We start from the raw sequence: 15,941 nt of genomic DNA, 5'->3' as shown, positions 1-15,941 counted from the left end.
ATATATATATATATATATGTGTGTGTGTATATATATATATATATATGAAAATGTAAAATAAATGTGTACATTTCTCTTGGAGATCAATAAAGTATTTCTTCATTGTGCAGCAGGAGAATCTATGATCTGTACAAGTTCTTTATTGTAAGCACATTCTGTAAATACACATGAGGGGGGGTGGGGAGAACACAACAGTGAAAACTAGAATGTTACATGAAGGAAATAAAAGACACAAGCGAGTAGTAGTAGTAGTAGTAGTAGTAGTAGTAGAGTACTAGTAGTAGAAGTAGTAGAGAGCGGGGGACATATTTGTTTCCAGAGCTGTAAAAGAATAAACTATTTCTCGACTGGGGGGAAAGGGTGGAGAGAGACAAATAAAAGCAAGGATGGGCACCCCCAGGAGGACTTGCTCCATTTTAATACCATGTATTGTAATAATTATTTGAGGAGGGTGGGGTTTGTTCCTGAAAGAGGTGGACAATTTTCCTGACTTAAATGTAAAAGCGCAGTCACGTTCTTACGACTGGTGACACGACTCCAATAAAATAAAAATTAAAAAAAAGTGTCATGCATCACCAAGAACAAATCAGCCTCTGTACCGGAAAGAAGGCTACACCCACTTTTTTGTGGGGGTGGGACGTTCATGTGGAAATAAAGAAAACTCGCCGAAATGAAATCCAGTTAGCTACTCGTCAACAAGGAGGGGGTGGGCAAGACGCAAACAACCTTAGAGGGGGGTGGGGGCAGAGAGGACGGCCATTTCTTTATCTTCATAATCCGTGAGTGACAACAGGTGAAGAGGTGGAGGATGTATCCCATCTTGCAGCGAGGGGTGGGGGGTTGTGTGTTGAATGTGTCACTCTCAAGTCCAGACTCAAGTCCACAAGTGTGTGGATATGTTTTTGTTCTTGGCGTGTGTGCATGTATGTGTGTGTGTGTGAGTGAGCTGATGTTTGCAAAACAGGCAGCGTTGCAGTTCCGCGGTCGCACCCCTCCACCCACAAGAGGGCGCCATTTCCCCTATAGGCCCTCAGATGCCGGCTCGCTGCCGCTGGAGCCCGACTGGGCACGCTTGATGTAGAGGTTCAGCAGCTTCAGCTGCAGCGGGGAGGAAGAACAAACAAGAGGGGGTTAGCTTGTGAAAGGCCAGGCGTGGTGCTGTGGGTTTTACTTTGGGTTCTGTGTTCCCGCCCCACCTTGCTGCTAGAGAGCTGGCTGAGGTGCGGCTTGAGGTCCTCTCCGATCACGGCATAGATGGCCACCAAGCAGAAGACGCATGCTTTCCTCACGCTACTCTCAGAGTTGTCGTAACCCTGTTTCAACACAAATGCCAGAAATATAAGCAAGGCTTTCCTTCAGCTGAAACACTTTAGAGCAGTGGTCCCCAACCCCTGGGCCGCACAGAAAGAAAAAATAATTTCCATTATTTAATTTTTTTTATGTTTAGGGTTTTATTTTGAAAAGTGGCCGGATTCTGTCTGTTACATCCGTCTCACTTGACGCATGTCCATTGTGCGTGTGCTAGCTTTCTCTCGCCGCACAGATAGAGTACTACTGTATTTTTACCATTTTTCTTTCACCCCATATTTGATCTCAAATGCTGATACTATGTGGGAATGCATAAAGATAAGTTTTGATGACTTATTGAGTGCTAATGTGCACATTTGTCTCAAGTGAATTCATGCTAGCACACTGCCTTTTACCAACACGTCAAACAGAGATGTAATCATCTCTCTGGAAACACTTGGCTGGAACTTGAACTGGTGGATGGTGGGTCGCCATTTATTTTGTGCTTTTAATGTGACGTTATTCATGTCTTAGTTTTACACAATTCTGTACATAAAATAAGACAAATTAATACATAAAATAAGATAAATTATGATAAATTAGATTGCTATAATGTAACTTTTTCCCCCACCCAAATTTTCCAAAAATTACAACTTTACTTTGTTTGTTTCTCATAATATTACAAGTTTATTCTCGTAAAATTGCAACTTCTTTCTCATTAGAATATGATCTTTTTCTCTAAATATTTTGCCCTTTGTTCTTGTAAAACTACAGCTGTTTTTTCAAATTTCTGCTGCTGCCGTTTTTTAAAATTTAATTTTCCCTTTTTTCACTTCTTCAAAAAGTCAAATACATTTTGTACAACAGAGGAAGGGTATCAATCATTTGAGCACATAAGGGCATTTAGAGCAACAATGCCATCTGCCCTAATGGCTTGATGGGACAAATAATAATTTTCCAAGTATTTCAACTTTTTTCTTGTTCATTTTCGTCTCGCAATTATGACTTGATTACAATAATATTTAGATTCTATTCTTGTAACATAACTTTTTCCCAGCGACAAAATTTTCCAACTTTATTCATCATTTTGTTTGTTTTCCATAATATTATGATATTATTTTAAAAAATGATTTTTTTTATATATATTTCAACATTATGCTACTCAAGTGTCAGTATTTTCCCTCATAATATTCCAACTTTATTCTTTATTTTTTCCTTGTGAGATTACAACTTTTTCCTTTTAACATTTTGACTTCATTCTTGTGAATTTATTACTGATTTTGTAATTATGGCTGTTTTTTTATTCTTTTCAGTATTCCTATTAAATGATATTTTTCGAACGTGCCGCGGTCCAACAAAAAAAACGTCCTGAGACCACAACTGACTTTAACTATCCTATAACCCCGCCTTTTCCGGCGTCCATTACCTGTATGAGCCCCGGCACTATTTCAGGCAGCAGTCCTGCGAGGCTGTCGCGAGGAATCCGCTCCACCACCTTGGTCTGCATCTTGATGGCAGCCAGGTTGATGGGGTAGTCTGCAGACTGGATGATGGGACACAAAACTTTGATGCACTGGTCAGGGCTGATGGACAGCGCCAACATGGCCGCCGTCTCCTCTGCCGCTCGTACCACCTGCGGGCATAAAACACATTGTGTTGCTGCGAGTGCATACGAGTGGACTGATGGATGAATGAATGAAGGTGCGCAGCGACGCAGTACCTCCTTGTGGGGATCTTTGTGTGCTTCCAGGGCTTTCATGATGGTCAGCTCGGCGTAGTTCTTGAACCTCCAGGGCTGCTTGCTTAGGATCTCCCGCAAAACCCGTAGAGCCAGGGTCCGGATGACGTGCTGGGAAGATGCAATCATTGCTGTCATCCATCTTTGTAGTTTAGTGATGAGATGTTCAGGCTTACCTCTCTGTCGCCCATGGTCTCCAGCAGCAGCAGCAGAATGGTCTTGAAATGCTCGTCCCACACCTGCAGGGTGTTTTCGTGGATCAGCTTGAGCAGTTCGCTCAGCGCCGCTTTCCGCTCCTCGATGCGCTCATTGTGATTGGACAGCTCCTTCAGCAGCTCGGCCATCAGTTCCGACTGGTCCAGGCCGCTGTCTGCTCAAGATGGAGGGGATGAGAAACCAAGCAAAAGAAAAAGACCACAAGGGTTTTTTTCCCTGAAAGTACCATCCATGAGCTGCTCCGAGTCTTCCAGGCTGCTGTCTTTGCGGCTGTGTTTGAACGGAGAGTCCATCAGGAGCCTGCGAGCTCCCAATGGACTGGAGGACAGCAGGGGTGTGTTGAGGAGGGATGTCTTGTTGTCCAGGGCCATGCGGCCGCCGTCCATCGATTCCGGCGCTCTGCCATCCACGCCGCTGCCCCCCTGCACCACATGGTTATCGTTACATTTACACATCCTGATAACTCCCCATCCTCAATGTCCTCACCTCGTCGCCATCGCGCCGCTGAAGCGGGTCGTTCATGTCCTCTTGACTGCGGACGCTAAAGTTCTGAATGGCCTCGGTGACGCCTTTTAGCGAGCTGTAGATGTCCTCAGAGTTCATGTTCTCTGTGTCGTAGTCGAATGCACTGCACGCACACCGCAATGGAAGAACTAAACCACCATGTTGCAAGTTCAGTGTTTCCCATATGTTCAAATTTCATCGTAAATTTGAAATAAATTCAAATTTGAATTGATCTGGACTGCCACAGATACTGGGCACTACAGTCGTCCGTCACGACTTCGCTCCCCACTCTATCACGGTTTTTCAAAAATAAATAAATGATCGCTGTTTTGTGGCTTACTGCCTATTGCAAATTGGATATATTCAATGCCCAAATTAAGCATTTTCCAGCATAAAAATTAAGACGTCACCACCAGTCAACTTGCGAATGCCTGTGGCTCATAGCACATACCATACTAAAAAATATAATTTAAACAGAAAACAACACAAAAGAGCAAAAATGAAAAAAATATGCAGAAATTTCACAAGAATAAAGTAAAAATATTAAGGCCAAAAAGTTGTGACCTAACAAGAAGAAGTCGTAATATTACGAGAATAATGTCATAATATTATGAAGAAAAATAACGTCATTTTGGTGGCATAAAGTTGAAATATTAAAATAAAGGCCTTTTTTAAAAAGTTGTAATATTATGAGAAAGAAACAAAACGATAAAGTTGTAATTTTTGGAAAATTAGGTTGCGGAAAAAGTTCTACTGTTAGGAGAATAAAGTGAAAATACTAAGAGATTTTTTTAAAAAGTCGGTTTCTAACAAGAAAAAAAGTTATCATTTTATGAGAATAAACTCATAACATTAGGTCATTTTTGTGCCATTGGGCTGAAATATAAAAGAAAAAAATCATATTGTTGTTATTGTTGGGCAGCTGACGTTCGATGGGTTACATTTTGGTCGTATTATCAGCATGGTCCTGGCTGCCCCACATGGGTGGAGATAGAGTTGGATATGGCCAAAAAAGTCTCCTTTCCAGCACTACTTGGATACGCCAAACAAGCATATTGATAACCCAGTGGTCCGGCATATGTTGCCACCATTCCCTCCTTGCTGGATCCGGGATTCTGGGAGTGGTGGAGACTGGGCATAAGCACGTTTTTTTTAATACGTTCGTATCATTTCAGCAACTAACGGAAAAGAATATTCTTTTGAAGTCCCATCTTGTTAGCTACTTCCAGGTTAGGCACTTTGTCCGTTGTCTGTTATCACATTTCCCTGAGAGCCCCGATATGAACATTGTTGATGCACTTCTTCACTTGCTACCACGACGTCGGGGGTTGATCTCTACCATTTATAGTAAACTGCTGGGCATAAGACAGAGCTCTCTAACATCAAAATGGCATGGGAGCAAGACTTGAATTTGTCTCTGACAGAGGGCATGTGGCATAAAATGATCAATTCATTTAAAATGATCAATTCAACCTCTATTTGTGCTCGTCATAGTCGTACACAGCCATCACATGTCTAAAACCAAACTAGCCCGCATATACCCCGAGGTGCATCTCCGCTGTGACAAATGTAAGAGGGATGATGCTATACTTGCTCACATGTTTTGGTTGTGTCCTAGTTAGAAGTTAGAAGTATTGGAGGGAAGTTTTTCAAATTCTTTCCCTGACTGTCAATTTAGATTTGCAACCCAACCCTTTATTAGTGCTGTTTGGCACCACAGGTGAACCTGACACGCGCTTGACCCCGACAAGGCGACGTAGTTTGTCCTTCGCTTCTCTCTTGATCAGACGGGCAATTCTGTTAAGGTGGAAGGATGCTGCCCCGCCCACCCACGCTCAATGGCTGAGATTATGTCATGTCCTGCTTAAATTTAGAGAAAATACACTACTCAATGTGTAACACCAAGGAAAGTATGGGGACCCTTCACAGCTTTCCATTTATTGTCATCTCGTGTTTTGCTTGTTTATTCATTTGCTTTGGCTGTCTTACATTTAATTGTCTTATCCTCCCAGACCAAAACTGGACTTCCGACTGCTGGTTGGTCTTTTGTGGGAGCACACTACTTAATTTGGGCTTCTGTCTCTTTTGGCTGTGTGTGGCCTGCTTTGTTGTATTTTTTTTCCTCTTTGGTTGTTTCTTTAGTTATTTTGCTTTTCTCCTGTTCTCTTTCCAAACTTTCTGCAAACACTGTTTACACTTGTTTGTTTGTGATTTAGGGAAAATTCAATACAAATATTTCTGATAAAAAAAATGTGATGGAAATAAAGTCATAATACTATGAGAAGAAAATTGAAAGATTATTTAAGAAGACACCTGAAACATTTAGAAAAAAAAGAAGCAAAAATTGGGAAAAAAAGAGCAAAGAGCAAAGTTAATACTAATAACACGCCTTTTCACCTATATTACAAAGCTGAGATGCAGTTTTTTTCTTGAAATATACAAGTATATAACTTCTTAGCATGTCTGCCACAGATTCTGCTCCACTACAAGGTAAACTGCCTTAAAGTCTAAATTTTCTCTGATTATATATACTGTACTATATTGGGTAAAAGGAATGTAAAGGTGACTATAGGGGTGTTGTTTCATGTCTAGAGGGCTCTAATCATGTTAACAAGCACATTTAGAAGATTGTAAACAGGTTTTCTATGCCATAACTAAAAAAATATTCTATTTGCAGTCGCCCCTCGCAATATCACGGTTTGTTTATCACTCCCTCACTATATCGCGTTTTCTCAAAAAATAATAAATGGTCACTATTTCGTGGTTGATTATGGTACGGTAAGTATATAAAAAAAATGCATATTTAAGGAAATTGTATTTATTCTTGGCATCAATGATGCATTTTCAAGCATAAAAATGGTTAAATGAACTAACTACAGTAAATGAACAAAAATACAAGGCAGAGGAAGCATTGTAATTGTGAATGTAGTACTGTATTCCACATTGGCCACTTGGTGTTGGGTGAGACAGGCACTAGACTCCTCACTAAGGTTCCCTAGGGGTGATATTTACTCTGACACTGTTCGAGCAGGAGTTTTATTTACGTCTTACATGGCTTATTTACTCTACTCTGTACGAGTGTAAAGCCATTTAAAGTTGTCCAGAAAAAAACAACAAGGAACTGCTAACGTGTGAGCCTGTTATGTTTTTTTATGTCTAATGTCTTATTTTCTCGGATTATATCTACTATATTGGAAAATAGGAGAGTAAAGGTGACTATAGGGGTGTTATTTCATGTCTTGAGGGCTCTAATCATGTTAAAAAGCGTATTTAGGTCCTAAACAGGTTTTCTATACCATAACTAAGAAAATATTCCATTTATAAAGAAGGAATCCACAAATTCACTTGCCACTGTCAGGTCTGGAACCAATGAACCGCCATAAACGAGGGATTGCACCTTTTTTCTACTGCAGTAGTAAAATGATTGCATGTCACCAAAGCAGGTGTGATGCAGCCATCAATCAGTGTGTGGTACCTTGGTGAGGGGGTGTTCTGCGAGGTGTTGGTGGGGGAGGTAACCGGGCTTGGCCAGCTGGCTGGAGAGCGCGGGGTATGGCGTGCCAAAGGGCTGCCCATAGATGCCTTGGGGGAGGCCAGAAGATGTACACTTTGACGATACAATCATCAGTAGCGAGAGCACGTGGTAGGTGTGTTACCTGTGCAGCGTTGCCTGTGTTCTTCAGGTGGTTCTGAAGCAGCTTGGTGGCTCCATCCTGGAAGGTTTTGGGCAGAGCCGCCAGCAGCATGGTGAACTCGGGGGTGTTGAGCTGGAAGAGGGCAATCAGCACCGATTGGGCCGCCTGCACAACAAAACAGGCGAAAGCTAACTTTTCTGGGTATGATACCTGAGAGCACATCTTTATGGATGTTTGTGGACCTTTCTGACATCCGAGCTCTTGGGTTCGGTCGTCCAGGTGATGATGCGGGAGACGGCCAGCCGAGTCTCGCTGGAGTTGACAAAGTCGGGAGCTTCCATCTGCAGCGTCAGCGTCTCGATGTACCTCAGGATAGCCACCTTCACCTGCCACAAACACAACATGGACACACACCATTAGCTTCTTCTGCACTTCTCCATCAACAACACCACCACCACCACCACACATGAAATATGGAGCACGTGTACATCACAAGTCTGAAAATGGAAGCAATGCTGTGCTGAACAAAAGCGATTTAAGGCCATGCCGTGCTGCGTGGGACATAAGGAAAGCAATCAAACAAAATGAAAGCAATTCACCAAACGGCTGCAGGCTTTCCTGCCTTTTTTTTCCCCTAAACTTCCTCCTAATCACGCTGCTGTGCGTTGGTGCTCCCCCCCGGAGCGCACTGACCTGGCAGGAGCGGCTCCAGGCTGCGGCCTGCTCGTCTAGTGAGCAGGCGTGGCGCCGCGCTCTGGGGGGGAGCAATTTTACCCCGGGCACCCCCCTGCCTCGCCCGCAACACGAGCTCCGCACAGGCTTCAGAGAGAGAGAGGAGAAGCACCGTGTCAAGTCAACGGAGTGTGTGTGGGGTGTGGGATGGGTCGGGAGCGGTGGGTAAGAAGTAGGCTATTAAGGAAAACAGCACTTTTTAAAAAGTGTTGCCCATCATCCATAATAATAATAATATGTGAGACATAAACACACGTCTTTCTGTGCGTCCTAAAGACATACAAACAGCGAAAAGAGGCATGTAATTCACGTATGTAATGGGACACACCTATTCCGCCTACAACGCCCACTATTAAGAACACTTCCAACAAGGTTGTATGGTTTTCTATCCATGCTGTGATCATGTAGCAACAGGTACATTCATGATAACATGGAATACTTTTTAATAACAATAACAATGTCGCTGTAGCTTGATTAATATGCAGGTCACATTATGGAAATGGAGTGTTGTTGGCGCTTTTTGGACATTTTTTCAGATGGCTTCATAGGTGGAATAGTTGTGTCCCATTACATGCATTCTTAGCTGTCTCTTTTTTCTCTGTTTCTAAATCTTTAGAACCCACAAAAAAGAGAAAGACATATGTGTTCATGTCTCATCTCACATAAGGATTGTGGATGATGTGCAAAATTAAAAAAACAAAAAAAAGTGCAGTTTTCCTTTAAGAGTAGTGAGATGGTCATTAAAGGATGCTAGGATAAGGAAGCAGGGATGGAGTGATACGAGGAAGACAGAGGAGCCTTCCTCCACTGAGGAAAAGGAGAGTTTGGATTCTGCGTGTGGGGGCAGAGCTTTGCAAGGAGCATGTTCATAACCGTCCCCCCCATCTCCTTCACATACTTTGCTCCTCTTCTAACACACAACTCAGAAGGAAGTCCTTGTCTACCTTAAGGTTGGGAGTCTGCGTTTGGTCCACGGTAAACCTCATGAGGATGGTGAACTGCAGGTCATTGGGGAAGGACTCGCTGCAGAAACAGAGAGAGCTTCCACTCAACAAAACAGACACCGCATGATGCAACACCACCAATCGCTGCCTTTAAAGTGCTGCTCACCGTGTAACGTCCAGCGCTTTCTGAACTTTGGCCTGCACGGAGCCCAGCAGGTCTGCTCCCATCTTCTTAAGTAACTGTGTGAGCAGGACAAACAACCAGTCCTGCAGGTCGTCCTTGTGGACCTGGATGAAATCCACCAGCGTCTCCAGGAACATACTGAACACCTAACACCAACACATACACTTTCACTCAGTTATATATCCACTGCTTCATCTTCACATTGGAGAAATGTAAACAACGCTACAGTTCTTTTAGCAAGTCTGTGATGACACTCAGTAGGGTGCAGGCCTTTGGCAAAAGCTGAATCCAATTAACTGAAGTTTCAGTGGCCACCACCCCCTCTACAAGTTCATGGAAATCAGTTTTGCATTTGTTGCATAATCCTGCTAACTGTCCGAGTAATATGATATGGACCAAAACTCATATCCCGATATATTTAGGTTGAACATTGACATACAATATATAGCCCGATATTTTTTCCGCAATGTGTGTTGAGACAAAATATAAGCCAGATATGCGTGTCAAGTTGTTTTTTAAAATACTTAACATGAGGATGTTTTTTGAAGTTTTAAAGCTTGCATGTAAGATGCGCATTAAAAAAATCGTATCTAAAAATAGCCTCTAAAATAAAGTAGGCCATTCTCTTTTTGAAATAAATACAGAAAAAGTCAAACATAATCTTATTTTATAACAGACCTTTAGCAAGTCCTCAGCTAAACACAAAAGAACAAAATATGAAGGAGTGCCCGGTTTAAGAGGACATTTTAAAATGTCAGCAACTCAAAAATACTTTTAATTGAACAGTAGTATTTTTTAGGACACAAGCATGTCCTTATTTAGTGCCAGTAACACCAACCTGTCAACTGCATCAGGCTGTCTGACTTCGGTACATTTGTGGTAGAGCTTGTCGTGCTAAATAGTTGTGACGGCGAGGTTCGCTGGACATCGCAAATCCATTGTTTCCAGCAGATTTTTAAAGCCGTTTTTTCCACTGTTGCAACGGGGACCATATCTTTAGCAATGTACTAACATCGCTTTGTGTTGTTGCAGGAGTCGTGCAGCCAGCGCACAGTTTGTGTAAGGTGGTGAAAAAGTTTTTTTTATGCTCTGAATTCAAAGTACCTCCAAATTACTGACATACAACGGAGTATTAGGGCCACATTCTGACTAATTCTTCCACCACAGACGCTGTTGCCTCGACTGAGCTGCCGGGCTTCTGCTCCACCCCTCCCTGCCTCCTCTTGCATGCACGGAGCGGGGCGGGCCAGGAGCTCACACACAGTGCCGCGAGACAAGGGAGACACAATGCAAATTCAGTCTATATCGATATGAACGATACGGTTGTTTTTGATATCGTGCTTAAAGTAAATATCGAGAAGATATCAATGCCTCGTTTTGGAGCTTTCATGAATGAAAGAGTTAGTTTTCATTTGGTGGCAGTGAAATCAGGCAAAAATGAGGTATACAGTTTAATTCCTTGTTTATGCCGGTTAATTGGTTCCACACACGACGACCATAAGTGAATTCCCAAAAAGTAGGATTTATAAATGGAATACTTTGGTAGTTCAAGCATAAAAAACCTGTTTGAGCGCCCTATGATTTCCGTGTTAACGGAATAGTGGAATTGGCCAATAAAAACGGAATTTATTGTTAAAGGGATAGTAGGGATTTTTTGACATGAAGTTGTCTGACATCCCCATCAGCAGTGTAGTCCACCAACAGCGACTCAACCCCGACTTGGTCTCCTAAGTCCAGTTCTGGTTGGAGCTTGGTGATGAAGAACGTAGTCCCAGGCTGGAGTTTGGCTTCTCAAAACAATATGCATTCAAAAGAGTAAATACATTTGCATCACAAAAATGCCTACAAGATGGCCGCGGCGCTCCAGCGCGGAAGTACATGCGAGCGTCTTCATCACATACACAAGAATGGAGAGGCGAAAGTGCGCAGGAAAATGTCGGGAGACAGATACATAGCGCAGAGCGATTTGTGAGGTCTGATTTTTTTGAGGAGGCATTTTTGTGATGCAAATGTATTATTCTTTCGAACACACATGGTTTTGACAAGGCAAACTCCTTACTTGGGACACATCACCAAAATCCGACCACAACTGGACTTAGGAGACTTGAGGATTGGAGGTTGAGTCGCTGTTGACTACATTGCTGATGGGGATGTCATACAACTTCATGTCAAAAAAATCCTAAGTATCCCTTTAAACATAGTATCTTGCGGAAAGTGTGACATGTGCATGAAATGATGTCACCATGAGGAGAGGGAAAGTACGTGTGGGGAAGTATTTCCCTGGCGGACCGCTCAAACGTGGCGGACTCTCATCACAAACACTACTACTGAGGGCAAACTCCTCTCGTACGAAGCGTAAATGGAAGCTAGCGGTGTTAGCTTAGTTTCAGAGCATGCTAGCGCAGCTGTGTGTGTGTGCGACTCTAGCGGGATGAGTATATTTTCACCGCGTGGGGTGTTTTACTGCTTTAATGTAAGGACCTTTTACTATGCCCCCACGTCGTGCAGGTTCTGACTGAAAAAAGACGAGAGGCAGATTTATTCTTGCACCCAGCTCGTCTTAACCGTGCAGACATTCTCAACACACACAACACACTTCGGGCCTTGAAAATGAGAGCGCTGTTTGCCACATCTTGTCTAGTTGTGTAAACAAACTAAGCGTGTCATAAAAATATGATATATACATTAATAACATAGTTGGAATTGCATGATTACATCTTCCTGAATCACAATCACGGGCATTATAGTTTGCTGAAGATTTTGTCGCAATATGCGCTGAGGCCGACATCCCATTTGAAAAGTTAGCCAAGCTACATCCACTTCTCAGTTACTGGACAAAATGGGCCATCGCTGTATTGTATCAATAAATATAAGGATTTTTGCATTTCATTCATGGACATTTTATTCACTAAGACAAATAGCACACACTCCATGCTGGTAAAATACTGTAAGTGGAAAAGGTCAAAAATGGAATTCTAAAAAATTTAATCAGAAAAAAAAGGAATTTGAAAAAAATAAAACGGACTTTGGGGAAAAAATAAAATGGATTTTATAGGGACTCACTGTTTACCACCTTTTAAATACGCCTTTTAATATTATAAGAGCCCTCTACACATGAAATAACGCCCCTATAGTCACCTTTATCCAATATCGTAGACATAACAAGACATAGGTTTTTCTGTTCTGTCCAGCCTTTAAGGCAGATAGAATTCTTTAAGGCAGATAGAATTACGACATAAGAGTTTTAGCTGGATTACGGCCACAACAGTAGCTTGTGTTATTATTATTAATATTAATGTTATTATTGGGCCTGTTGTGAGATAATTTAAACCGGCAATACAAGCCTGTTGTTCCACCAATCAAGTCTGGTACATGTGTTGTTAGCGACACCTAGTGACCAGTGTAGAATACAACATTTTAGGGGTGCACAATCGGGCCGGTTATGAGGGAATTATGACGTCATATCGATTAATTAAAAATAGCTCAGATAACCGATAATTAAAAAAAAAAAAAAAAAAAAAACACTCTGATGAGGCGAGATTACTCTGCGGGTGAGCAAATCAAGCGCTCCTTATTTCTCCTGCCTGTGATGTTACGGCCCTGAGCTCACTTGTGAAACAAACATTCACTTTCAGAGGAAGACATTTTGCCCACTAGGTGCACCAATTGTTCTGGGGGGGGGGGACCTCTGTGGCATCACACCGGCTGCTCAGAGTGTGTGCCCAAATACAGTGCACCTTGCTGGGCCATGGCAGGTGGCTCCTCCCGCTCTATACTCAGTACTTTAAGTGCATACATTCCACACAAGTGTAACACCAGCACAATGGCTGACTCGGTTCAACGTCGCGCTCTCACTCTGTCGCATTTTTTCAAAAATGATTTCATAAATGTCGCTCTTTTATGGTTGACTACGGTATATTATTAGTCAAATATATTCACATTTAAGCAAATATTCTTGACCTAATTTAAGCATTTTCAAGCATAGAAATGACTAAATTAACTTAAAGTATAAGGCATGAAAAGATAATACCTTTTTTTTTTTGTTTCAAACCGATACCAATAACTTTCTGCTTGTCAAGACCAATAATGACACCAATAACGTTTTATATCTACTTTATAAATTTAGATTTTATCGTCAGTGTAGTTTGTGCACACCTGGAGGTAAGAAGGACTGGAGCAAATTAGGATTTGACCAACTACAGGTATATCTGTTGATTAGTCCTCATCAAATATCATGACATTACTACTGCCACATCACTACAGTACTATCATGGGAACCAGTGTATAGAGCAGGAGGAGCCACCTGCTGTACCCAGCAAGGTGCCCTGTATTCGGGCACATGGGCTGTAGCACCAGCTTATGGAATGTCTACAATAAAAACACAAGCCAAATGAATTTACCATCAATGTTTCCCAATAATTCACAACAATAGTGTAGATCAGGGGTCACCAACACAGTGCCCGCGGGCACCAGGTAGCCCCCCACGACCACATGAGGTGCCCGCAAGCCTGCTTTTCATTCAGGTTTTTAGTTAATAATGTGAGAACACTGGAAAGAAATGTATTCTGAAACATAAAATGTGAGCTGTGGATACCAGCATTTTGTGAATGTTTTGGTAAAACAAGCATATTTGATTTGTTTGGGTTGAAATAAGGTATGAAAATCATTTCTACAAAAATGAGTAGCTCGTGGCCACTTTCATTTTCTAAAGGTAGCTCTCGCAAGAAAAAACGTTGGTGACCCCTTGATATTGGTGGGATGGGTAAATCTGAATGATTCTGATAAAAAAAAACAACAGTCAGCCAAGGTCGACGTCTACAAAACAAAACGAGTGAGTCTTTTGAACGGCTCTTGGAAAGGAACGGCCCTAAATCCCATCTTCGTTACAACCTGTTAGCTTTTCATCTTTTTCATTACAACATAGCAGGACAACAAAGTCAAACTTACTCTCTGGGGAGGTCCAGCGAAAAGCAGCATGGAGAAGAGAGAGAAAGAGAGACTGATTAGAATTGAAGTAGACACTCAATCCAGGATGGACATATTGTCTAGGTGAGGTTTTGTGCAGGAGACATGAAGGACCAAAAGATGATGTGGGGGAGGGACGGATGGGTGGGTGGTGGTGGGGTGGAGAGACACAGAGAGAGAGAGAGAGAGAGAGAGAGAGAGAGAGAGAGAGAGACAGAGAAAGAGAGAGACAGAGAGAGAGAGAGAGCGAGCGACAGAGAGACAGAAAGAGAGAGACAGAGAGAGAGAGACAGAGAGAGACAGAGAGAGAGAGAGAGAGAGCAACAGAGAGACAGAAAGAGAGAGACAGAGAGAGAGATTCTTTGTGGTGAGATGCAATACCTTGAAGGAGGCTGAGCTTATACCGGATTCTGCCGTGCCATACACCCTGCCGGAGTCTCGCTGAAATTCATTGAAATCATCAAATGTCAAAAAAAAAGAAAAGAAAAGAAAAGAAAAAAAAAACCAAAGACGCGTGTGAGGCGACGGAGAGGTACTGTTGGCGTGTTAGATGGTGCGCAGGGCAGCTGGTTAGTCAGAGCGAAGGGCTGTGTGCACGTGTGTGTACACTAGGGGTGTCACGGGACGAGACGATGCACGAGACTGAGTCCACGAGAACGAGAGGAGATTTTAACTTTAACCTTAATTTTAAAAAAAGTACAATGAAAAAGTAAGACTGGACAAAAACTTTATTTAACAGAGTCACAAAACAATGCAGGTGTGTTTTGAAATCTTTGATGTTCAAAAATATTATTGTCAACATTTTCTGAGGCCAAATAAACCACTGTTATGATAATATACTGTATAATCCATCCAATCATTTTCTATGCCGCTTATCCTCATTAGGGTTGCTGGGGTCCCAGCTGACTTTGGGTGAGAGGCGGGGTACACCCGGGACTGGTCATACTGTCTAATAATAATCATAATAATAATAATAAATAATGCGGCTCACTGTTTTTCTCTTATCTACTTGTCATTGATATTTATCATTTAAAAAAAATACAATTTATAATAAAAACATCATATACAGTATATACATTATACATACATATGCATTCAAAGACAAATCTTTGTGTTTTTATTAGTTATTAGTAGTGATGCTCCGATCGATCAGCCACGATCAGTATCGGACGATTTCTGTAAAAAAAACTTGTGATCGGCATAAGCCGATAAAACGCCGATCACAAGTGCCGTTCACTTGTGGCTAGCACTTTTGTGGCTAGCACTTTTGCCGCCCGCAGTGACCCTTTCGTGCAGTGTAGTGTCTTGACCTAACAGTGTCGTCCTCCCACTTCTTTCAAAACAACAACAATCATGTCTGCCGTATGGAACCTAATTGCTAACGTGCCATGAAATATACCTAGCAGGGTTGTAGCACGTTAAAAAGGTTTAATACAGCATTTGAAGAACACTTGACAGAGTATGGTGAGTTTTGGAGCCTCACAGTCATGGCAGCTAATGCAGCCATGTGGCTAACATTCGCCCGTATGTGTGTCACAATCAGACGGCTAAGCTATAACCCGAAAAATAATTGAATACGTTGGACGAGATGAGCAGCCTTTCTCAGCAGTGAAAGACATGAGGTTCACCAAAGTCCCCTTAAAGAAGGCGTCTTGTCCTCTAGAAGTTTCAGAGTGATATAGAGTATGCTCTCTTCAAAATGTTAGTAACATATGCAGCCAGGAATTCTGGGTCCC

The 15,941-nt window shown here is 42.2% G+C and overlaps 1 protein-coding gene across 15 annotated transcripts in view; it reads right to left on the bottom strand.

Moving 5' to 3' along the window:
• Positions 1–120: 120 nt before the first annotated feature.
• The window catches only part of clasp2 (cytoplasmic linker associated protein 2), a 78,016-nt gene continuing 62,195 nt past the window's right edge, over positions 121–15,941 (bottom strand). For 14 of the 15 annotated variants that reach the window (XM_054763911.1, XM_054763912.1, XM_054763913.1 and 11 more), the window contains 12 exons: positions 9,223–9,386; positions 9,057–9,135; positions 7,623–7,766; positions 7,402–7,545; positions 7,221–7,327; positions 3,728–3,869; positions 3,468–3,663; positions 3,202–3,395; positions 3,008–3,136; positions 2,714–2,920; positions 1,197–1,313; positions 121–1,098 (listed from right to left, as the gene is read on the bottom strand). In XM_054763911.1, coding sequence (XP_054619886.1) covers positions 1,021–1,098; positions 1,197–1,313; positions 2,714–2,920; positions 3,008–3,136; positions 3,202–3,395; positions 3,468–3,663; positions 3,728–3,869; positions 7,221–7,327; positions 7,402–7,545; positions 7,623–7,766; positions 9,057–9,135; positions 9,223–9,386 — 1,701 coding nt within the window. In that variant the 3' untranslated portion in view covers positions 121–1,020. Of the gene's footprint in view, positions 1,099–1,196; positions 1,314–2,713; positions 2,921–3,007; positions 3,137–3,201; positions 3,396–3,467; positions 3,664–3,727; positions 3,870–7,220; positions 7,328–7,401; positions 7,546–7,622; positions 7,767–9,056; positions 9,136–9,222; positions 9,387–14,187; positions 14,191–14,586; positions 14,647–15,941 lie in introns of all 15 variants that reach the window. The other variant, XM_054763922.1, reaches the window with a different exon arrangement.

The sequence above is a fragment of the Dunckerocampus dactyliophorus genome, chromosome 20 (genome assembly GCF_027744805.1).
Source record: "Dunckerocampus dactyliophorus isolate RoL2022-P2 chromosome 20, RoL_Ddac_1.1, whole genome shotgun sequence".
Taxonomy (NCBI): domain Eukaryota; kingdom Metazoa; phylum Chordata; class Actinopteri; order Syngnathiformes; family Syngnathidae; genus Dunckerocampus; species Dunckerocampus dactyliophorus.
Note: the sequence above shows the minus strand (reverse complement) of the source record. Positions and strands in the feature narration are given on the sequence as shown.